Genomic DNA, 23,648 nt, shown 5'->3' with positions numbered 1-23,648 from the left:
TGTCCAGCAGGCCGAGGCAAAGAGGAAGTCACAAAAGCAGCAAAACCAGGGAGCTGGACAGGGGACAGATTGGATTTGTCTTCAGTGTGGAAGAGATTGTAACTCTCGAATTGGCCTCCTCAGCCACACTAGACGCTGTTCCAAGTTCTCCATACAGAGCATGTTACCATAGTCTTTCGAGACTGAAGGATGCCTAACCTAAATTTCAGTGACTGGCAGAATAACAGCTGCTTCTCCAATCCCTTTAACAGCCATGCTTTCCTCTTTCAAAATGTATTCCTGAGGGACAATATCAGGATGACATAAGGTTACTTGAGAGCATGAGTCCTTCAGAACCATATATTTATTGTTATCAACATAAATACTGTCCCCAGAAGTTTTAAATAGCTCCTGGTTCGTTTTAATCAGGTAACAATGCCGAATTTCTGCCACAGGAAGATCTGTTTCTCCGTTTTCAGCTTGTGTATGAAGCTCAGCCTGGGTTGCCATGGCGCCTAACTCCTCCCTCTGAGTGGTAACTTGGTCCTGCTGCACACAGTATACAGCTTTAGGCTTAGGTAAATTTCCTTTTTGTGGCCCAACATCTCTGTTTTTACCACATTGGGTTGAAATGTGGCCCTTTTCCCCACAACGAAAACAAATTCTAAAGTTCATTTGATCATTAACAGAGCTCTTAACTCCTTTTCCCTCCAAATTCTGGTTTCTGATCTGGTTATGATCTGAGGGCTTGCCTACCAAATGGCCACCTACCTTCTGTTGCTTCTTAAACTGCCCTCTGGGATTTTTATTTGTGTCCTCCCACACTTTCCTCACAACTTTTCCCTCAGAAAAGCTTGGTTTTCTAATCTGGGAAATAAAATCAGCGGCCTGTCCCGCCTCTTGCAGATTTCTGGGTTTCTTGTCCCTTACTAGATACCTCAGTTCTCCAGGTAGGAGTGAATAAAACTGCTCAAGACCAATGATGTTTTTTATATCCTCTACTGTCTCAACTCTCTCCTGTTGGAGCCATTTGTCCAGATATCTGGTCAAGTTTGCCCCTAACAGAGAGTAAGACTCTTCATGTTTCTTTGTCAGAGCCCTGAACCTCTGTCTCATAATCTTTTATTAATTCCAATGGCATCTCTGCATAAATCTCCACTAGGCCTCCACTAATTTGAGACCTCATCACCATCATGCGTTCAGATCCCCTCACTTCAAAATCTTCACACGTTCGCTCAAACATTATCATAAAAGATTCAGGGTCATCCCCCTTTCTAAATACTGGGAATCTTTTAAGGTCTGCCTTGGACAAATGTCTCTCCTCAGAATTAGATCGGCCATCGTTGTTGTTGTTATTAGCTTGAGCTGCCAGCTCTAGCCTCCTAATTTCAAATGCCATTCTCTCCTTTTCTAGTTCTAAATTCTGCTGTCTCTCCTCAGCTTTGGCCTTCATTTCTAGCTCTATTTCTCTCTGTCTAATTTCCATCTCCATTTGTTTCAACCTGAATTCATGTGTTTGAGCTTGCTCCAATTTCCACTTTCTGAATTCTATTGATTCCTCACCCCTTGAGGTCTCCATTTCTTGATCTGAGCTAATTTCTTCCTCAGATTCCCCATTTTCTTTATCTGACCCAACTGCCATCTCAATAGCCACTTTTTCAGCTTTCTTTCCTCTTGTGGAAGGCATGTTTCTTTATTTAGGCTTTTTATTCAGTTTTCAAGCCTTAAATTTAAAAAGTACACTTTTTTTTTCCTTCAGTGAGAGTCTGTGTTATAAAGTTGATGCCCCAGCATTCATCAACTGGAAAGCTACTGTGTCTAGGCTTCTGTCCTCCAGCCAGGCCTTTCACGAAAGACAGAGTTTCTCTCCCTGCCTCAGGCACAAATAACCCAAAATAACAGCTTCAACCTTTCCCAGTTTTAGCTGACTTGAGCCCACTGAGCTTATCTGCCCTTGGCCTTCACTTTGTCCCCTCAGAACTCTATCCCTTGAGCTCAGGACAAGCTAGCCAATCAGTCACAGATTCTGCTTGGGGTAACTCTTTCCAGAAATGGTTTCCACAGAGCCTGTCCCTATCTTAGCCACCCCAATCTGAGTTTCAGAGCCTTCCCACTAGACTTTTTCCCCTTGAAAAAGCCCTAGGAAGTTACCCACTCTTTCCACTCAGATTCCCTGACTAAAGATCTTTTCCTGCTCTGGGCATCTTTCTACTGCAAGGCGTTACTGGATCAAACACGTATCCCACCGCTGCCACCAGTTTATGTAGCGGGCACACTGAAGCCACTATCATCTCAGGCCTCCAGGAGGTGCTCACTCTTCTTCTTAAGTTGCAACCACCAGGTATTGCTGTTTCAATACCAATTATTCACCGAAACATGTATTTCTTTGAAACTTAAACTTGTTTATTTGATCAATAAAAAGTAATAGGTAAATTACAAGTTGCTGATCAATGTCTCTCACTCACTGAACTCTAATACACAGAACCCTACTCTCACTGGCTAATTATAATTATAAACTAATTATTTGTCTTGGTCTCTAAAAATGAAGATGTTTTGACGAGTCTCTGTGGCAGTACATTCCAAATTGTCCTGATGTTGCGGAAGAGGAAGAACGTGCACGTGATGATAAGGCAGGAGCCACGATAATACTGTGATTGGAAGATTCACAGTTGATTTATGTGAGGAATCTTAAGACAAGCCGAGAGTTTTGGCAGGTATTTTAAAATGTTTATGTCCGGTATAGAGCTGGGTGTAAAACGGCTGTGGTGCAAAAGCTATTTCTCAAGCGTTTATTACCTGGAAAAAGTGTGGCGAGTCATATTAATGTTAGATTTCTCCAGCTACAGAAATGAGGGATGGAATGAACGCAGTTGCACCAGTGTTATGTGATCCTGAGCAGTCTTGATGAAAGCTGGGATAACCTGATTATCAGCTTAGAAAACATGGCAGAGGAGAATTTGCATGTGCAATTTATTTCTGGAAGACTTGGGAGGAAGAGCAAAGGAGACATTATAAAGTGGCAGAGAAGATCATTAATCATTGCAAACCAAGATGGTTTGTGAATGATAATGGCACAGCAAACCAGCAGAAAGTTTTGACTGTGAAGTGCTATAATTGTAATAGTGCTGGACATTTCTTTAAAAACTGTCCCAGATGTGACAGAGTGGAGAGAAAAAACAAGTTTCTCTCCTCCCTGATCTTTCCACATTTTCACTTCTTTCTATGCCCAATAGTAGGGGTTCTCCAGTCTTACTTCTATCCAAATTGTTTCTGCCTCTCATGAGGTATCATCAAGTTCTCCATTCTTGATTGTTCCCCAAGATATATTTCTCTTCCCTCCTCCTGTCTTATTCCTTTCTTTTTTCTCCTGCACCCCCGCATGAGAAGTGTTTTCATTGTTGCAATTCAAAAACTTGTTAATTCTCCACAAATTCATTCATTTACATCATTTCTAGACTCCATACTTAAATATACTAAATCAAAAAAAATATGTAAGGCAGTCTTAGATGTGAGGAAAAACTGTTGGTACAGATCTTCAAATCCAAACATCATACTGTTATGCAAATACAGTGGTATCTCGACTTACGAACGTCTCTACTTACAAACATTTCAATTTACAAATGGCTCCATTTGCAAAATTTTGCTTTGACTAACGAACAAAAATAAAAGGAAAATTTAAGGCGTGTTTGAATCTAAAATACAAACACATTAAAACACTGGGGCTCATAATCTAGAAAGATAAGGAATACATCCCCAGAACACTTCAAACTTCCTGGGAAAACAATGATAAAATTATTAATGAAAGACATGCAAAAGTATTAAAACTTTAAACATGAATACATACACAGCAAAAAAGCACTGTTTGGCTTTAAGCGTATTGTTAACATACAGAAAATATTGTCCTCACCTAGCCATGTGTAAAATCCATTGCTGGCTGTCACTCCCTTGTGGTAATCTTTCCGCTCTTCCAAGGACTTTCACCTGGCATCAGTTCCATTGTCTGTTGTACTCCATGAAACCAAAACTCTACACTTCTCCATTCCTTTCTCATAACACTTTGTGTGAGATCTCTTCCAATATTTATGTCCCTCAGTTCTGCAGTCAGCAAAACCAAATCGTCCCAAGGCTTGAGTTTTCCAACCTCCGAGAAGATCAGGTGTTAAGGATCAAAGGATTTGGTCACCTCCGACCCAGTGCAGTCCAAGGCCCGAAGAGACCAGAGCTTGAAAAACCAAAATTTCCACTCCTTCCAACAATCCCTGCCATTACAAAGCAGTATACTCTCAATACAATAGCACAGAAATGTTGAGTTCTTCATAAATATTACAGAATACCGTATATATATTTTGGTTCATAAAAGAACAGAGAATAAAAAATTCATTGGTACCCTCTTCAAATCTCAATTACTATTATTATTTTGGAGGGTAAAGCCTTATGAAACAAATGACAGCTTCACTCTCTTCACAACTTATTTTTTGTGGCTAAACCGCTGTACTGCAGCCAAAACTGTGCTCATGACCTGGGGTTCAAATCGCAGGTAGCCAGCTCAAGGTTGACTCAGCCTTATATATTTCCGAGGTCAGTAAAATGAGTACCCAGCTCGCTGGGGGGGGGGGGTAATGTGTAGCCTGCATAACTAACTTGTAAACAACCCAGAGAGTGCTTGAAGCGCTATGGGGCGGTATATAACCAGCACTATTTCCCTTTGCATTTTATACTAACTTTGTAAAAGCTTCTATTACACATATGCTTATTCTCATTTTCTTTGCACAGGGTTCCACATCTATTTTGTGATATATCTCTGTTAATTAACGATAAAACACACCACAAATGGCACTTCAAAATGCACTCCATGTTTCTTTCTGCTCTGCATTACATCAGCATTTTGTTGTTTCTTCTTTCCCGTGGAAACCAGTAAAAAACTGAATGAGCTCCTTATGCCTTCTTAACTCATCAGGAGCTCTGAATAAAACTCATTCACATGTAACTGAAAGGTAAAAATCTGAGTAAAGCTCTTTCCACATTCCATACCTTTGTTGTTTCTCCGCAGTGTGGGTCCTTTGATGTAATCTTAAGTGTACACCCTGACTAAAGCTCTTTCCACATACCCAGCATTTATGTGGTTTCTCCCCAGTGTGGGTCCTTTGATGTAACCTAAGACCACCACTGCTACTAAAGCTCTTTCCACATTCCATGCATTTATGTGGTTTCTCTCCAGTGTGAGTCCTTTGATGTGACCTAAGGTTACTACTGCAACTAAAGCTCTTTCCACATTCCATGCATTTATGTGGCTTCTCCCCAGTGTGGGTCCTTTGATGTATTCGAAAGGTACTACTGTGACTGAAGCTCTTTCCACATTCCATGCATTTATGTGGTTTCTCTCCAGTGTGAGTTCTTTGATGTGACCTAAGGCTACCACTCTGATAAAAGGTTTTTCCACATTCCATGCATTTATATGGTTTCTCCCCAGTGTGGGTCCTTTGATGAGACCTAAGGGTACCACTCTGATTAAAGCTTTTTCCACATTCCATGCATTTATGTGGTTTCTCCCCAGTGTGGGTGCTTTGATGTAACCTAAGGTTACCACTGAAACGAAAGCTCTTTCCACATTCCATGCATTTATGAGGTTTCTCCCCAGTGTGAGTCTTTTGATGTGACGCAAGGCTACCACTGCAGCTAAAGCTCTTGCCACAGTCCATGCATTTATGTGGTTTCTCCCCAGTGTGAGTCCTTTGATGCAACCTTAAGTGTCCAGACTCACTAAACCTCTTTCCACATTCCATGCATTTATGCGGTTTCTCCCCAGTATGGGTCCTTTGATGTTTCCGAAGGTTACCACTGAAAGGAAACCTCTTGCCACATTCCATGCATTCATGTGGTTTCTCCCCAGTGTGGGTGCTTTGATGTAACCTCAGGTTACCACTGAAACGAAAGCTCTTTCCACATTCCATGCATTTATGTGGTTTCTCCCCAGTGTGGGTCCTTTGATGCAACCTAAGGTTAGCACTCCGATTAAAGCCCTTGCCACATTCCATGCATTTATATGGTTTCTCCCTAGTGTGGGTCCTTTGATGTAACCTAATTTGAGAATTAGAACTAAAGCTCTTGCCACATTCCATGCATTTATGTGGTTTCTCCCCAGTGTGGGTCCTTTGATGTAACCTAAGGTCGCCACTCCTACTGAAGTTCTTTCCACATTCCATGCATTTATGTGGTTTCTCCCCAGTGTGGGTCCGTTGATGTAACTTAAGGGCACCACTCGTACTAAAGCTCTTTCCACATTCCATGCATTTATGTGGCTTCTCTCCGGTGTGAGTTCTTTGATGCAAACTAAGGTCACCACTCCTACTAAAGCTCTTTCCACATTCCATACATTTATGTGGTTTCTCCCCAGTATGCGTCCTTTGATGTAACCTAAAGTGTTCCCCCCGAGCAAAGCACTTTCCACATTCAATGCATTTATGTGGTTTCTCCCCAGTGTGGGTCATTTGATGGAACATAAGGTGACAACTACGAATAAAACTCTTTCCACAATCCATGCATTTATGTGGTTTCTCTCCACTGTGCGTCCTTTGATGTAACCTAAAGTGTCCACCCTGTCTAAAGCACTTTCCACATTCCATGCATTTATATGGTTTCTCCCCAGTGTGAGTTCTTTGATGTGACCTAAGGTTACTACTGCAACTAAAGCGCTTTCCACATTCCATGCATTCATGTGGTTTCTCCCCAGTGTGAGTTCTTTGATGTGACCTAAGGTTGCTACTCCAACTAAAGCACTTTCCACAGTCCATGCATTTATATGGTTTCTCCCCAGTGTGAGTCCTTTGATGTAACCTAAGGACAGCACTGATACTAAAACTCTTTCCACATTTCATGCATTTATATGATTTCTCTCCAGTGTGCGTCCTTTGATGTAACCTAAGGGTACCACTGATGCTAAAGCTCTTTCCACATTCCATGCATTCATATGGTTTCTGTCCAATGTGAGTTCTATGGTGTATATAGAGGCTCTCGTTCTGACTGAAGCTCTTTCCGCATTTCATACATGGATACAGTTTCTCCCCTGGATGTGTTCTTTGATGTCTACTGGGGTGACATGCATTGGCGTGGTTTCTCCTCTGCGTCAGTCCTTTCATGTGAAATCCATTTCTGCCCTTTCCAATTTTCAATTCTCTGTTTTCTTGCTTGATGAGTTCCTGCCCAGGTTGCCCCTGATGTTGCTGGACAATTCTTCTCCTGTTCATCATCTGGTAGATTAGAAAAAGAAGAGAAACAGCCACTTCCAAAATCTGCAGGAATAAGGAATGATGTGTTCGGGCTCCACCTGAGTCACGGAGGAGCAAGGAAAGACAGCCAAACAGGCAATAGAGGAGAACGAGGGTGGGAATGAGGCTGGACCGGAGGTTGTTCTTGTGTGCTTGAGGTTGGAAGGGTTCTTCACTGAGGGACTTTTTGGAGGGAAAAGTCATGAAGGGAGGATCATTTCCACACCCAAATAGGTACATCAAAATGAAAGTATATTAGCTTCTATTCCCTCTCAAATTTTCCCCAATGATGGTACTTAAGTTTATAAAAAATAAGAATAGAAGGAAACAAATATTTGAACTAAAGGATTGTTTAGCAAAAATGGGTAACAAGGGGTGGAGATGACAGTGTTAGAAAGGAAGAGTAAAAGTGATGCACCTAGATTATTGGACTTGAGAACCAGTAAAGAGCAGTTAGTGGTCAGTGCTGGGAATTGACAAAGTCTGCAGAGATTATTATTTGGAGGGTGAAGAGAAAGGATACATCCATGAAATGGATGTAGAGTTGATAAAATGTTGTGGACAGAAAATCATCTTCCTAGGCATCCTTCAGTCTCGAGAGACTATGGTAAGGTGCTCTGAGACAATAAAAAAAGTTTGGGGTTTAATTGGGACACTGATAATGTGATGCTCAGATGTATTCATGGGGATCTGAAATCTTATCGAACAACTTGTACTGAGGTGGAAATAGCCGGGAGGAAATGAAAATTAAAAAGTGGGAATAGTACCTAGTCTAGCCAAAGAAATGTTGTTGGGTAGAGATTGGGTGGGAGCTCCTGAACTTATAAAATTGAAGGAAGGAATGCGAAGTGAATGTACCAACTTTCCAGGGGAAGGTTTTTTAGATGCAGCTTCGCGAGAACAAATGAGGCTTTTGCAGCAAGATGACCCTTCACATATTAACTTCTCAAAGCAGGGGGAAGAAGAAGGAACTGTTAAATTAGGGGAAGTGGGATTTGAAGTCTGTGAAGGAATATTATATAGAATAGATGCAGAAGGAGTAAGACGGTTGGTGGTCCCTCTCAAATGGAGAAAATTTATATTGAAATTAGCACATGACATTCCTATGCCTGGTCACCTAGCAACGCAAAAAATGAAAGCTAGGATTCTGGTGGCCTTCAATAAACGTTGAAATAGAGAAATGTTGTAAGACATGCAAAGAATGTTAACTTACTCAACCAAAATCAAAACAGGGAGCTCCCCTTATACCAATGCTACTAGTAGACCATCAATTTGAACGAACAGGACTAGATATAGTTGGTCCTTTAATATGGTCTTCAGGGGGGCACACACATATATTAGTATTGGTAGACTATGCCACCAGATATCCAGAGGCTATAACTCCAAGGTCTACCACAGCCAAAGCATTAGCAAAAGAAGTGATGCAAGTCTTTTCTAGACAAGGATTCCCAAAACAGATCAGGGATCCAATTTTATAAGCTGGACTTTTTGAGAAATATGGAAGTTATTAGGAGTTAAACCTATTCATACTACTGTATACCACCCACAAATGAACGGATGAGTAGAAAGATTTAATAAGACATTAAAAGCAATGTTAAGAAACATAGTAATAAGAAAACTCAGACAATGGCTTTTATTAATAGCTCTTTTGATGTTTGCCATCAAAGAAGTCCCACAGGAAACTGAAATGATGTACGGGTGGGATCCTAGCGCAGGGGTCCCCAACCTTTCTTACCCCGCAGACCAACTGGGGAAGGCAGGGCAAATCCTGTGCCCATGCGCATACGCAAACTAGCGGCAACACATTTGCAAATGACGGTGTAGCATTTGTCTGGGTGCACATGCGCATATGGTGGCATGGCACTCGATGGGCACACTGGAGGGCGTGCAGAGGGACAAACAGGCTGTGCGGGGGTGGGTGCGTGGGGGGTGGCAGGGAGGTCTGTCTCGGCGGCCTGGTCCAGCTCAGGCCACAGACCGGGACCGGGCTGTAGACCTGGGGTTGGGGACCTCTGTCCTAGAGGAATCCTGGATTTAGCGAAGGAAAAATGGGAGACAGGCAAGGTAGCTGAGACCACTAAAAGCCAATTATTGAAAACACAACAAGGACAGAAACAAAGATATGATAGGCAGATGCAACTAAGGAATTCTGAACCGCAACACAAAGTATTGTAATTATTACCATTGGAACAGGCCAAGTTATTTGCAAAGTAGCAAGGGTCCTATGAGGATATAAGAACAATTGGACCAGTAGATTAAAACACGCCAATTTAAAAGTAAGTCCTGCTAAATGTAAAGTTGCTAAGAAACAGAGTGCAGTCCAAAAAACAGAGAATAAATGCTAAATCTAAAGGAGGGGGCAAACAGGAGAGGACAGGATGGAGCCGAAAGACAAGGGAAGAGCAGACGCAAATAGCTGAGGAGGAAACAGAGAAGAATGTGGAATGGAAGAACCTTCAACCACACGGTGGTGTGGAATTGCCTTCCCAGAGGAGAAGACTGTAAAGGAAGAGCGGTGGACTGAGGAGACGCTGCCCCTCTTGCATCTGCCGGTGTCAGCCTCAAGGGAAGCCCCACATAAAGAGAATTACTGTAGTCTTTTCTTGAGACTATCTGTGCCTGGACCAATCTGGGGAGTGACAACTGCATCCAGGCAGGGGCCCAGCTGCGCAATCTGTCCAAGATGGAAGAAGGCGGATCGGACCACAGACGCCATCTGGTTGTCCATGGACAGCACCGGGTCCAGAAGAACGCCCAGAGTGCACTGGGAACCAACCAAACTACAGACATCAGGGGCACCCATTTGGAGGACTCCGCCTTGTTTGGTTTCAGCCTTAGTCTATTGTCCCTTTTATCCTCCCACTGAAGGAGAAGGTGGGAACAGAAAGGACTTTAACTGTTACTCAATTATCATCAGAGTCCGAAGCACAGGTGGAGGGTGCAAAGCAAAATCCTCCAAGTCTGGCTTGCCTGTCAAGGGGGAATAAAAAGGCAGACTTGAAGGGGAACCCTCACACCCCAAACCAGGACAACCAAGTTTTGCCTCTTATCAACAGGATTTGTCCTTGGTGAGCATGGGGTTGGGGTGAGCAGGATTGAGACTAAAACAACACATAAATAAGATACAAAGAAAACCATACCCCCAAACACCCACCACTTTGCACATGCTCAGAGAAGACATCTGATGTCATGGATGGAATACCAGACTGGAAACCAGGAGAGCTGGCTTCGAATCCCTGCTGGGCCAGGAAAACTGAGAGGAGGGAGAGTGGGGGGGGGGAAAGCAATTTAAGCGACCTCTTGAAATCTCACTTACCTTGCAAATGTTGGAGGGATTCTGGGATTTGGCTCTTTGTTTTTGGTCCCCTCCCAAAAAAAGCAAAGAGAATTCAGCTCAGTCTCACCCCTTTCTGGGAGAAAAGAGAAATAGAAAAGATCAGCCAGGAGGCTTTATGGATGAAGCAAATCAAAAACTTTTCCTTCTGAGACGTGCCTTCCTCATGTTTCTATTGAACGGGGCTTCTTCTTCAGGCAGCAGAACAAGAGGAACAGGAAGGAAGGAAGGAAGGAAGGAAGGAAGGAAGGAAGGAAGGAAGGAAGGAAGGAAGGAAGGAAGGAAGGAAGGAAGGAAGGAAGGAAGGAGCTGATGATGAAGGAAGGAAGGAAGGAAGGAAGGAAGGAAGGAAGGAAGGAAGGAAGGAAGGAAGGAAGGAAGGAAGGAAGGAAGGAAGGAAGGAAGGAAGGAGCTGATGATGAAGGAAGGAAGGAAAGGAAGGAAAGGAAGGAGGTGATGATGAAGGAAGGAAGGAAGGAAGGAAGAAAGGAAGGAAGGAAGGAAGGAAGGAAGGAAGGAAGGAAGGAAGGAAGGAAGGAAGGAAGGAAGGAAGGAAGGAAGGAAGGAAGGAAGGAAGGAAGGAAGGAAGGAAGGAAGGAAGGAAGGAGCTGATGATGAAGGAAGGAAGGAAAGGAAGGAAAGGAAGGAGGTGATGATGAAGGAAGGAAGGAAGGAAGGAAGGAAGGAAGGAAGGAAGGAAGGAAGGAAGGAAGGAAGGAAGGAAGGAAGGAAGGAAGGAAGGAAGGAAGGAAGGAAGGAAGGAAGGAAGGAGCTGATGATGAAGGAAGGAAGGAAAGAAAGAAAGAAAGAAGGAGCTGATGATGAAGGAAGGAAAGAAGGAAGGAAGGAAGGAGAAGGAAGGAAGGAAGGAGGTGATGATGAAGGAAGGAAGGAAGGAAGGAAGGAAGGAAGGACAGGGAGAAAACAAGGAAGGAAGGAAGGAAGGAAGGAAGGAAGGAAGGAAGGAAGGAAGGAAGGAAGGAAGGAAGGAAGGAAGGAAGGAAGGAAGGAAGGAAGGAAGGAAGGAAGGAAGGAAGGAGCTGATGATGAAGGAAGGAAGGAAAGGAAGGAAAGGAAGGAGGTGATGATGAAGGAAGGAAGGAAGGAAGGAAGGAAGGAAGGAAGGAAGGAAGGAAGGAAGGAAGGAAGGAAGGAAGGAAGGAAGGAAGGAAGGAAGGAAGGAAGGAAGGAAGGAAGGAGCATCTCGGATCCCCAATAAAAGCTCCACCCTCCCAGTGAGATGGGGTGGCAATAGCTAGGAACCAGAGAGCAACAGGACACGCTTCCCCTTGACACCTGCAATGAAGGCAGCAGCAAACAAGGTGGTATTTCTCCCACTATTTAATTCAAATATTTTTACCCCTCCTTTCTCATCAAAACCCCTTCATGGATTGCTGCCTTGTCGTGGCGAAGGGGCTTGAGTAATTCAGAGAAACTATGGGCTATGCCGTGCAGGGTCACCCAAGACGGACAGGACATAGTGGAGAGTTCCGACTAAACGCAATCCACCTGGAGTAGGAACTGGCAATGCCACTCCAGTATCTTTGCCAAGAACGCCCCATGATCAGAAACAAAAAGCCTAAAAGATATGACGCTGGAAGATGGGCCCCTCAGGTCGGAAGGCGTCCAACATGCTACTGAGGAAGAGTGGAGGACAACTACAAGTAGCTCCAGAGCTAATGAAGTGGTTGGGCCAAAGCCGAAAGGCTGCTCAGCTGTGGACATGCCTGGAAGTGAAAGGAAAGTCCGATGCTGCAAAGAAAAATATTGCATAGGAACCTGGAATGTAAGATCTATGAACCTTGGTAAGCTGGATGTGGTCAAACAGGAGATGGCAAGAATAAATATTTGTTCACATCCTGGGCGTCAGTGAACTAAAATTGAAAGGAATGGGTGAATTCAATTCAGACAATTATCATATCTACTATTGTGGGCAAGAATCCCATAGAAGGAATGGAGTAGCCCTCATAGTCAACAAAAGAGTGGGAAAAGCTGTAATGGGATATAATCTCAAAAATGATAGAATGATGTCAATACGAATCCAAGGCAGACCTTTGAACATCACAATAATCCAAGTTTATGCACCAACCACCAATGCTGAGGAGACTGAAATTGACCAATTCTATGAAGACTTACAACACCTTCTAGAACTGACACTAAAGAAAGATGTTCTTCTCATTCTAGTGGACTGGAATGCTAAAGTAGGGAGTTGAGAGATAAAAGGAACAACAGGGAAGTTTGGCCTTGGAGTTCAACATGAAGCAAGGCAAAGGCTAATAAAGTTTTGTCAAGAGAACAAGCTGGTCATCACAAACGCTCTTTTCCAACAACACAAGAGGCGACTCTACACATGGAAATCACCAGATGGGCAATACCGAAATCAGATTGATTATATTCTCTGCAGCCAAAGATGGAGAAGCTCTATAGAGTCAGCAAAAACAAGACCTGGAGCTGACTGCGGTTCTGATCATCAGCTTCTCATAGCAAAATTCAAGCTTAAACTGAAGAGAGTAGGAAAAACTACTGGGCTACTCAGGTATAATCTAAACCAAATCCCTTATGAATACACAGTGGAAGTAAAGAACAGATTTAAGGAACTAGATTTGGTGGACAGAGTGCGTGAAGAACTTTGGACAGAGGCTCGTAACATTGTACAGAAGGCAGCAACAAAAACCATCCCAAAGAAGAGGAAATGCAAGAAAGCAAAGTGGCTGTCCAATGAGGCTTTACAAATAGCAGAGAAGAGAAGGGGAACAAAATGCAAGGGAGATAGGGAAAGTTACAGAAAATTGAATGCAGACTTCCAAAGAATAGCAAGGAGAGACAAGAGGGCCTTCTTAAATGAACAGAGGAAAATAATAGAAAAGGAAAAAACAGAGATCTGTTCAAGAAAATTGGAGATATTAAAGGAAAATTTTGTGCAAAGATGAACATGATAAAGGACAAAAATGGGAGAGACCTCACAGAAGCAGAAGACGTCAAGGTGGCAAGAATACACAGAGGAACTATACCAGACAGATTTGGCTATCCCGGACAACCCAGATAGTGTGGCTGCTGACCTAGAGCCAGACATCCTGGAGAGTGAAGTCAAATGGGCCTTAGAAAGCTTGGCTAACAACAAGGCCAGTGGAGGTGATGGCATTCCAGTTGAACTATTTAAAATCTTGAAAGATGACATTGTTAAGGTGCTACATTCAATATGCCAGCAAGTTTGGAAAACTCAACAGTGGCCAGAGGCTTGGAAAAGATCAGTCTACATCCCAATCCCAAAGAAGGGCAGTGCCAAAGAATGCTCGAACTACCGTACAATTGCACTCATTTCACACGCTAGCAAGGTTATGCTCAAAATCCTCCAAGGTAGGCTTCAGCAATATGTGGACTGAGAAAACTCAGAACTACAAGTTGGATTTCAATGGGGCAGAGGAATTAGAGACCAAATTGCTAACAAGCGCTGGATTATGGAGAAAGCCAGAGAGTTCCAGAAAAACATCTACTTCTGCTTCATTGACTACACAAAAGCCTTTGACTGTGTGGACCACAGCAATCTATGGCAAGTCCTTAAAGAAATGGGCGTGCCTGACCACCTTATCCATCTCCTGAGAAATCTGTATATGGGATAGGAAGCAACAGTTAGAACTGGATATGGAACAATGGATTGGTTCAAAATTGGGAAAGGAGTATGAAAAGGCTGTATCTTGTCCCCCCTGCTTATTTAACTTATATGCAGAATACATCATGTGAAAGGCCGTACTGGAGGAATCCCAAAATGGAATTAAGATTGCCGGAAGAAATATCAACAACCTCCGATATGCAGATGATACCACTCTGATGGCAGAAAGTGAGGAGGAATTGAAGAACCTTGTAATGAGGGTGAAAGAGGAGAGTGCAAAAAACCGTCTGAAACTCAACTTCAAAAAAACTAAGATCATGGCCACTGGTCCCATCACCTCCTGGGAAATCGAAGGGGAAGTTATGGAGGCAGTGACAGATTTTACTTTCTTAGGCTCCATGACCACGGCAGATGGAGACAGCAGCCATGAAATTAAAAGATCCCTGCTTCTTGGGAGGAAAGCGATGACAAACCTAGACAGCATCTTAAAAAGCAGAGACATCACTTTGCCGACAAAGGTCTGCATAGTCAAAGCTATGGTTTTTTCAGTTATGATGCCCCCTCCGTGAGCCAAGGGCCCTGCGTGTCGTGGGGTTGCCCACCCAAGGCGGGCAGAGTTCAGGTCTCGGGACTTTTCTCACCTCCTCTCTTCCGACCCCGAAACCTCGCTGAGCCTTCGCTCTTCCCTTTGAGCTCCCTGCCAACCTCCCAGGGGCTTGGAAAGGCGGCCACTGAGGGTGGGGTTGGTGGGGGGGGTCTTGGTGTGGGCTACCCCTGGTGTAAAAGAAAGCATTTCCGCGACCCCTCGGTCTGGAAGGGACCCTCCAGAGCCATTCACCCCACAAAAGACCTGCTCGGAGAGGGAAATGCTCCAGATCCAGAGGGGCCGGGTGGCCTTTTCCGGTCCTTCTTTCCTCCTGCCCTCCGTCTGGAAGGACCACCGGAGCCTCTTCCGGCCTCTTTTTGCTCCACCCCATGGAGAGCCAGGAAGGGGAGGCCGGAGGGCGAATCCCTAGGCAGAAGGAGGAGCCAGGGGGCAGGTCTTTTGCACAGCCGATGGGCCTGAATGGCGCCTTCGGGACCCAAAGGCCAGAAGAGGTTTTTTGGCCCTGCAGGAAGAAGGGATCTCCCTTCGACATCTGTCCAAAGACCCTATGGAGGGAAAGTCCAACCCCCCCACCATCTTCTTTTCTCTCTCTCCCTCTCCCACCGGCTTCTCTCCGGGCTGCCTTCCTGGGAAACGTGGGTCCAGATTCACACAAGCAACCCAGCAAGGAAGCTGCCAAGCCGGGAAGATCCTCCTCCCCATCCGCCTGCCCTTGATCCTCAGCTCAGGATCTGGTCTTGAGAGGGATCGGGTTAGCCCTCCTCTCTACCTACCAGATCCTCCAGGAAGAACACACACAATCACACACACACACACACAGAGTGTGCCAAAGCGCCAGAGGTCCTGCATACGCCCGCCCCCTGCAGGGAAGGGGCAAGGAGGCACCGCCCCCCCTCCCAAACCCCACTTCTCTCTCTCCCCCCCCCCGCCCCTTTTGCTCTCCCTTTAAGGGAGGGAGGGAGGGAGGGGGTGTCCTACGTCACGAGGGGGGAATGGGAGGGAGGGGGAGGGAAGAGGCCACGTCACTTTCTCCCCTTCCTTTGCTTCCTTCCACCGGTGGGGGGGGGGCTCCCAGGATCCAAGGGAAGGCTGAGCAAGGGGGGGGGTCTCCTTACTCGCCCCCCTACACACACACACACACACACACACACACACACACACACACACACACACACGAGGAAGCCCTAGGGCCCCTTGCAGGGTTTGCGTTGGTCTCCCTATCCCCCCCCCCCGGGGGTTGGACGGGATCTGCCCCCCCCCGGAGATCCTCTCTGACCCTCCCCCCTTTGAATCCTTCCCCCTCTCCCTCCGGAGGAGACCCAAAGGAAAAAACTGCCTTGCACGAAGACGGTAGAGGGGGGGGAACCCCAACGGGGCATCCTCCTCGGCAGGGCCCGGAGAGGCAGCACCCCTCCCCTCCCCTCCCCCGATCTGCCCCACCCCCCACCCTCAGCGCCCACCTTCCTTGACCGGGTCCCGATCCGGGAGGCGCGCGTCTCCTCCACCCACCGCGTTCCCTCCAGGCCTTTCCTCCTCCTCCTCCTCCTCCTCCTTTTTGGAACAAAGTGGGGGGGAGGAAGGAGGGGCTTGGCGGCGGAGGAGGAGGGGCTTCTCACTCCCCCCCCCCGCTCCTCCCCCTTCCCTCCCCCTGTGCCGACGGGGGGGGGGTGAGAGAGAGGGAGGGAGAAACAAGGCGAGCGGGGGGGGGGGGACGTGGAAGGGCCGCCAAAGGCTGCCAGGAGGCAAAGGGGCGCCCTCTAGCGGGAGGAGAGGCTCAGACGAGACGCGCGGTTCCCGTGTCGCCAACCCGGGTTCACCGAGAGAGGCGGGAAGGGAGAGGAGAGGAGAGAGGAGACCCATCCGGGCAGAGCCTTTCCTTTCCTGCGGGAGAAGACCCAGAAGGAAAAACTGACTTGCTCCAAGAAGAAGGTCGCGCAAACCACAACCGGGCACAGCCGCAGCCTCTCCCCCTCCCCCCCCGCCGCTTTCCCAAGACTGGTGGGGGGGCAGTTGGCCATCTCACGGGCACACACACACACGCAAATCTCACCCCCAACCCCGATCTGGCCCCCTCCCACCCCCCAATGCCCACCTCCTTGACCAGGTCCCGATCTGGGATGTGTGTGTGTGTGTGTGTGTGTGTGTGTGGATCGGGCAGTGGAGTCCTGGCCACTGGACTTCTTCTCCACGGGATCAGGAGGACGTCCAGCGGGGCCAGGACTCACCTGCCGGAGGAGGAGGGAGAAGCTCACCTGGAGGAGGAGGAGGAGGAGGAGGAGGAGGGAGGACCTTCCCAGATCCAGGAGGGTCTGGGCTCTCTGACAGGGTGCTTGACCCGGGTGGGGTGGGGGGTCGAACTGGTCTTGCAAGGAGGGGGAAACCTGAGAAAGGGACAATGGGCTTCCTCAGAAGGAAGGAAACAAGCTTCCTTTGCCAGGACTGTAGAAAGGGGTCGGCCTCCTTAGCCCAGGGTCTCCGGAGGGCTGGGCAACCCCTTTGGGTAAATGGATCCGTATTTACTCCGCCCTCTGTCGTGAAACCAGGAAATGCGCTTCCAGGAAACTTCCTCTGGTGTCCGTTGCACTAAAGGAGACTTCATGGAAGAGGTGAGGGGGAAAAGCACCCTCCAGGAGGAAGATTTGGGGAATCCTCAGGCGGTGGTGGAGAAGACACCTCCTTCATGCAAGTCCCCCCCCCCCGCGCACTCCACGCAGAGTCTGGAGGTCTCCCTGGGAGGAACGCTGGAGCAGCAGCTTCTTTCTGCCAATCGGAAGAGGGTTGGACTAGATGACCTTTGGTTTCCCTGTCGGTTCTCTGGTGGGTAGGTCCCAACCTTGGGTAACCCAGAATTTCCTGGATGGCTCTTCCCAGAAACTCAGGCCAGCCTTCTGGGAATTGTGCTCCAAGAACACCCAGGTGGCCCAAAGTGTGTGTGTGCATGCGGGGGAGGACCCACTGCTTATGGGGAAGGGCCTGTCCCTTCAAGACCTCCTTGTGTGTTCCCTTGGATTCAGCGTCAGATGGGGCTGACTGTGTTTGTGCGCGGCAGGAGAGGAAGCTGAACACTTTCCATATGCGTTGCCTCTGACGGAGTTTTGGCATCACCTGGCAGGACAAAGTTCCAAATAGAGTAGTCCTACAGCGAGCTGGAATGTTTAGCATGTATACATTACTGAAACAGCAACGTCTATGATGGCTCGGGCATGTCATGAGAATGGCTGATGGTCGGATTCCAAAGGATCTCCTGTATGGAGAACTAGTGCAGGGAAATCGCCCCAGAGGGAGACCACAGCTGCGATACAAGGATATCTGCAAGCGAGATCTGAAGGCCTTAGGAATGGACCTCAACAGATGGGAAACCCTGACATCTGAGCATCCAAGCCTGGAGGCAGGCACTGCATCACGGCCTCTCCCAATTTGAAGAGACCCTTGCCCAGCAGGCTGAGGCAAAGAGCAAGTCACAAAAGCAGCAAAACCAGGGAGCTGGACAGGGGACAGATTGGATTTGTCTTCAGTGTGGAAGAGATTGTCATTCTCGAATTGGCCTCCTCAGCCACACTAGACGCTGTTCCAAGTCCTCCATACAGAGCACATTACCATAGTCTTTCAAGACTGAAGGATGCCTAACTGTACCCAGTTAGGTGTAGGATCCGGTGTGCCCCAGGCATCTGTCCAGGGACCGGTGCTTTTCAGCCTGTTCATCAGTGACCTGGAGACAAGAATAAGCAGTGAGGTGGCCAAGTTTGCAGATGACACAGAACTTTTCCGGGAGGTAAAGACCAGAAGGGATTGTGAAGAGCTCTATGATCGCATCGCTTTTCAACCAAAGCGCTACTCCCTCATTAGAAATTCCAGCTTTGCAAACTGGCTTTCCTCCTTTGAACGGATCCTTTGTACTGAGGTCTAATCTGTTTGTGTTTGATGTGTCCTCTTCAAAATCCCTGGAGAAAAGCGGGATTGTTTTCCATGATCCTGTCGAGCTATTTTCTCGCTCTGGCCACGAGGGCTCCAATACGAGTGTACTAATCATCAGGGAGCTAAAATCCAAGGGAAGCCATTCTTCACATCAGGCGACCGGCGGCCCAGCTTTTGAAAGGAGGACCTGGTGGTGAGCGTTCAAAGCTTCTGCTCTAGCCATGTGGATTTTCCAAAAAAGAAAAAGAAAAGAAAAAAGAGGCAAATTTGAAACCAGGGAGGAAAAAAAAGAGAGGAAAAAGTGTGCAAATAGTGTCATAAAAGGGTGACCACTAGATCTTTGTATCCCAAGAAGAACAATATTAAACAGCAAAGGACCTCACAAGACACATTAATAAATGCAAAATGAATATACTTTATTACCTATTGATTACAGTTCTAATAAAAGGGGTTGCGTGCATTCAGCACATTCACATCACATACATACTCACCAAAGAGAGAATAATTTTTTATTTGCATTGTCCAAGTTCCAAAACAAAACAAAGCAAAAACTAGTTGGTTCCAAAAGCCTTTTGGTTTATAGCAGACAAAATATGGTTGGCCAGACCCCTCTTATTATGTTCTTTTTAGGCAGGTTGCTAGCTGCGCATGCGCATTAGATGTTTCTTTGCTTCCCCCTAGATATAGGGTCCTTATCACTTATAGTGAAGGGACGTGGTGGCGCTGCGGGTTAAACCGCAGAAGCCTCTGTGCTGCAAGGTCAGAAGACCAGCAGTTGTAAGATCGAATCCACGCGATGGAGTGAGCTCCCATCGCTTTGTCCCAGCTCCTCACCAACCTAGCAGTACGAAAGCATGTAAATGCGAGTAGATAAATAGGTACCCCATCGGTGGGAAGGTAACGGTGTTCAGTGTCTAGTTGCGCTGGCCACGTGACCACGGAAATGGTCTTCGGACAAACGCTGGCTCTACGGCTTGGAGACGGGGATGAGCACTGCGCCCTAGAGTCGAACACGACTGGACTCAATGTCAAGGGGAACCTTTACCTTACTTATAGTGAAGTATGGAACGCTTAACGGGTCTTCCCTCACGTAGTGGACAGGTGTGGCACCTGCTTGCTCAGGAGGATCCTCGTACCAGGGTCTTCTTAACCCCCGAGTTTGTTCCACTCCCTCAATTAGCAGCAGATTTTTTTTTGTCAATTTACTGAAAGCACAGTTTTTATTCCAGTTCAAAACGTTCAGTTCAAGAGTTGGATTAGTTTACTAGAAGGATTTTTTTTTATCCCTTGGGGTTTTTCTTCTTTTCTTTCTTTCTCTGTTTTTGATTTTTGTATGTTGATGTTTCAAAAAACATCAACATACAGAGGGCAGAGTAAATATGGATCCACACCCATAGGGGTTGCCCAGCCCTCCGGAGACCCTGGGCTAAGGAGACCAACCCCTTTCTACAGTCATGGCAAAGGACGCTTGTTTCCTTCCTTCTGAGGAAGCCTATTGTCCCTTCCTGCCCAGCTCCGGGAGGCAGTGGAAGACAGGAGGGCCTGACGTGCTCTGGTCCATGGGGTCACGAAGAGCCGGACACGACTAAACGACTAAACAACAAGAACATGTTGATGTTTCAGTTGAATTTAAATAAAATAATATTTTTTAAAAAAGAAAAAATAGAAAGAAAAAGAGTTGAATTTCTCACAATAAGGGCTAATAGCCAGAAATACAAAGTCCCATCGTTCCTCTGGTTCTGCTGGTCTCCATCTTTGTGTCCTCACTCTCTCTGGTTCCTCACCTGATCCAGGCCAAACATGCACCCACCTGACAATAGCAGCCGCACACTGGCTGTATAGACCTGCACGTTCACGTTCTCATTCGCTCACACCTTAAATGACTCTGCCATAATTGACAGAGAATCCAAGAAGGATCATCTCAAATGAGAGCAGCCTAGAACTGCCTGAGGTAGACAGGCCTGCTCAGATTTTCCAAGCAACGTGATGTCCGTGTGTGTGTGTGTGTGTGTGTGTGTGTGTGTGCATGCACGCGCACTCACGCACGCATCTTTTGTGAAGGAGGTGCCAACGACGCCTCCAGGTCTTTCTGTTCCTCTCCTGTTTCATCCACTCCCTTTCTTTCTAAAGGACTATTATCACTGCAGCACCATGCACATCTCAGGCTGGGAAAGTTGCCTCTTATGTTAATTTCCTCCCGGCCTCCACCAGCATCTAATAAACGCTGGAGATTTTATGGAATAATTTGTTCAGCTCCTGCACGTTTCAGGCTTGCCATTTTGTTCGCTGAGCAAATTCTTAATTATCTCTGGGCAATTGAAATGCTTGACAAATCCTCGAGCCGTCAAAAGTTATTTCTGTGCATAATGTATAAAACTAATCTCGCGGGAGGCTATCTGACTTTGAAAGGTTTACTAATGGCTCTTCTACCCCCGCTGCTTCCCCCCCCCGTACCCCATCACCCTTCCTGTGGCACATAGGCTGGTCTCAAAATTTCAAGGCCCCTTAAAACTTCAGCCACAGGAGAACATGAGGACAAGCTGCAGAACCTTTCAGCTGTCCATCACCGATGTGACCAACATCTAATGGATAAAGGCTGCCTTTACGATCCTGCCTTTTCCTCCTTCGAGGGGCCCCTGCCTCCGAAAGAGGCTGAAAGAGGGGCATCATCCCACTCTAGCCCATTTCCCCAGGGCCATCACCACTGTGCCCCCCCCCATGGGTGCATTCCTTTACCTCCAAACAGCCCCATCAAGTCACCTCTGGTTCCTGGAGGTGGAACCTAATCACTGCCTAAGATGGAAAAGCACTGGCAGAGAAAGTAATGCTAACAGACAGTTTATGCCCGTAATTCCAACAGAACTTGGAAAACTCATTTGCATCTTTGGTGGTCCTTACAATCCCCCTGCAAGGTAGCCCAGGTGAAAGGCAGCTTGGCCATTCGAGGCTGAGTGCTTCTTGTTGTTGTTGTTAAGTCGTGTCCGACTCTTGGTGACCCCATGGACCAGAGCATGCCAGGTCCTCCTGTCTTCCACTGCCTCCCGGAGTTGGGTCAAAGTCATGTTGGTCGCTTCGATGATCCTGTCCAGCCATCTCATCCTCTGTTGTCCCCTTCTCCTCTTGCCTTCACACTTTCCCAACATCAGGGTCTTTTCCAGGGAATCTTCTCTGAGAAGGCTGACCACTAGGCAGCTTTAAACCCCCAGTCTTTTTATTCACTTCATCAACACACCTCTTCTAAGAATCAGGCTTGCTAAACAAAAGGACGGAGGAGGAGAGAGTTCAGCTTCTTCCCTTCCCAGATTCCTTTCCTGGGCATGAAAGTGGGGAAGCATTGGCTTGGTAGATAGTTTGGCCCATGGCTCCCAGAATCCCTCACCATGGGCCGTGCATGCTGGGGCCTCTGGGAACAGAGGTCTGGAACATCTGGGTCACCAAACCTTCTACACCCTAGTTGTAGACGGAGGGACTTTGGAACTTATATCAGCGTTTGGAATCATTGCAAGGTTTTGTATACTTGCGCTAATCCATAAGGTCACTGTAAGTCACAGGCAAGAGGGCAGCCCCCCAACCACAGGCGGGGCCGTGTTCTTAGGCTGCCTCCATCTTTGTTGTCCTCCCGGAAGCAGGCAAAGACCTTTCTCTCCAGGCGGGTGCCTGCACAGAGGCAGCCACCGGCTCCTTGCAGGGAAGCCAAGCCCGCTGCCTCTGCGCACGCACCCGCTGCCCAGCTGATGGATAGCAGGGGTGACGGCGACATGAGGGTGCAACAATGGTGCCGAGGCGGCAGTGGTGAAATGGTGGTGGCGGTGGCGGCGACACACTAGGAGCAGGTATTCCTCCCTCCACTGGCCATGAACAGAAAATCGAACCATGAACCGGTTCCGTTTTCCAGTTGGTTTGTGGTTGGTCGTGCCAACACGAGCCGCCATTTCTCTTCGTGCCCATCTTTAAGTTTGACTTTTTTCAGTCAAGGCTGCCTGCCTCGGCCAAGGGTCCCCTCTTTGCCAGTTTAAGCATATTTATTTGCAGGGGTCTGTGTGTGTGACCTCTGATCCCAACTCAGGAGCTGTCCAGCTGGTTCTAACCAGAGGAGCCCAGCAGGAGAGCCTTTTTAACAAGACCATCCAGATGCTGGCATTCGGGAGATAATGAGAGTGATTTAAGATTGTAATATTGCCCCTTTCTCCTGCTGCTCTTTGTCAGGAGCAATGATTAATCTCTGACGACATTTTCTTTTTCATTACAGCCTCTGACGGGAGTGTGAGAGTCTGATCCCTCCCGTTCGGCTGGGCAAGAGTCTGATCCTCCCCGTTCGGCTGGGCAAAAGGAAGCCGTTGTTGGCCATCTTCCCCATCTCCTCTTTAGGAACTGGATTGTCAGCAGCTTCGAGGGAACCTGCATGTTATTTTCACCAGGCCCCTCGCGGGAGACTTGGTGATCCGGATTGGGCAGGGATGGGGGTCACTTTGGCTACTTTGGGCTTTGCTTCAGCTCCAGAGACGACCAGGAGAGGGGGGGAAAAAAGAGGAGAAAGGAATGTACCCGAGAAAAATGTGGGAAGAAGCAACATCGGGAAAAGTGTTCGTGGTCTTTAGACCGGCCGATCTTTACTTTTTTACCTTCTTAAAAAGTAACACCTGAAACCAGGAATAGTCTTAGAATTGAGGAGGACATTGCCCAGACCAAGGTTTCGTCTTGCTTCTGCCACAAAGTCTCGTTCGTAGTTCCTGCTCCACTCCAAGCTTTCCTTTCTGAGCAATCAAATGGGGTCCGTGGGAGAATCTGTATTCATGGACTGTGCACGCATGACGTTTTTAAGCGTTGCTATTGCTGAATTCCAGGGAATCAGAAGACGGTCAACATGGCGTAATGGAAGAGAGTATTGGACCATAGCACAGGAGATCTGAGTTCAAATCTCTGCTCAGGCATGGAACA

At 47.1% G+C, this 23,648-nt stretch overlaps 3 protein-coding genes across 5 annotated transcripts in view; all 3 read right to left on the bottom strand.

Moving 5' to 3' along the window:
* LOC110071163 (uncharacterized) overlaps positions 1-10,637 on the bottom strand; it is a 107,322-nt gene extending 96,685 nt beyond the window's left edge. The window contains exon 1 of the mRNA XM_078384461.1: positions 10,561-10,637. The gene's annotated coding sequence lies outside the window, so the exon portion shown is untranslated. The remainder of the gene's footprint in view (positions 1-10,560) is intronic.
* Positions 1-16,753, bottom strand: part of LOC140706082 (uncharacterized) — a 276,919-nt gene extending 260,166 nt beyond the window's left edge. Inside the window, exon 1 of one of the 3 annotated variants that reach the window (XM_078384426.1) lies at positions 16,256-16,753. In XM_078384426.1, coding sequence (XP_078240552.1) covers positions 16,256-16,655 — 400 coding nt within the window. In that variant the 5' untranslated portion in view covers positions 16,656-16,753. The remainder of the gene's footprint in view (positions 1-16,255) is intronic. The other 2 variants (XM_078384434.1, XM_078384438.1) reach the window with 2 other exon arrangements.
* On the bottom strand, positions 2,361-16,302 carry LOC110071449 (uncharacterized). Its single transcript, XM_078384468.1, has 3 exons — positions 16,256-16,302; positions 10,561-10,654; positions 2,361-7,226 (listed from the first exon to the last, which is right to left on the bottom strand). The coding sequence occupies exon 3, from the start codon at positions 7,224-7,226 to the stop codon at positions 4,953-4,955; it is 2,274 nt and encodes a 757-aa protein (XP_078240594.1). The 5' UTR covers positions 10,561-10,654; positions 16,256-16,302; the 3' UTR covers positions 2,361-4,952.
* Positions 16,754-23,648: the final 6,895 nt, after the last annotated feature.

This window comes from Pogona vitticeps, chromosome 1 (genome assembly GCF_051106095.1).
Source record: "Pogona vitticeps strain Pit_001003342236 chromosome 1, PviZW2.1, whole genome shotgun sequence".
Classification (NCBI taxonomy): domain Eukaryota; kingdom Metazoa; phylum Chordata; class Lepidosauria; order Squamata; family Agamidae; genus Pogona; species Pogona vitticeps.
The sequence above is the reverse complement of the archived record's forward strand: the minus strand, read 5'-3'. Positions and strand labels throughout refer to the sequence as shown.

Coding starts and splice junctions, on each gene's coding strand:
- LOC110071449 (XM_078384468.1), bottom strand. CDS start 7,226: ATGATGAACAGGAGAAGAATTGTCCAGCAACATCAGGGGCAACCTGGG.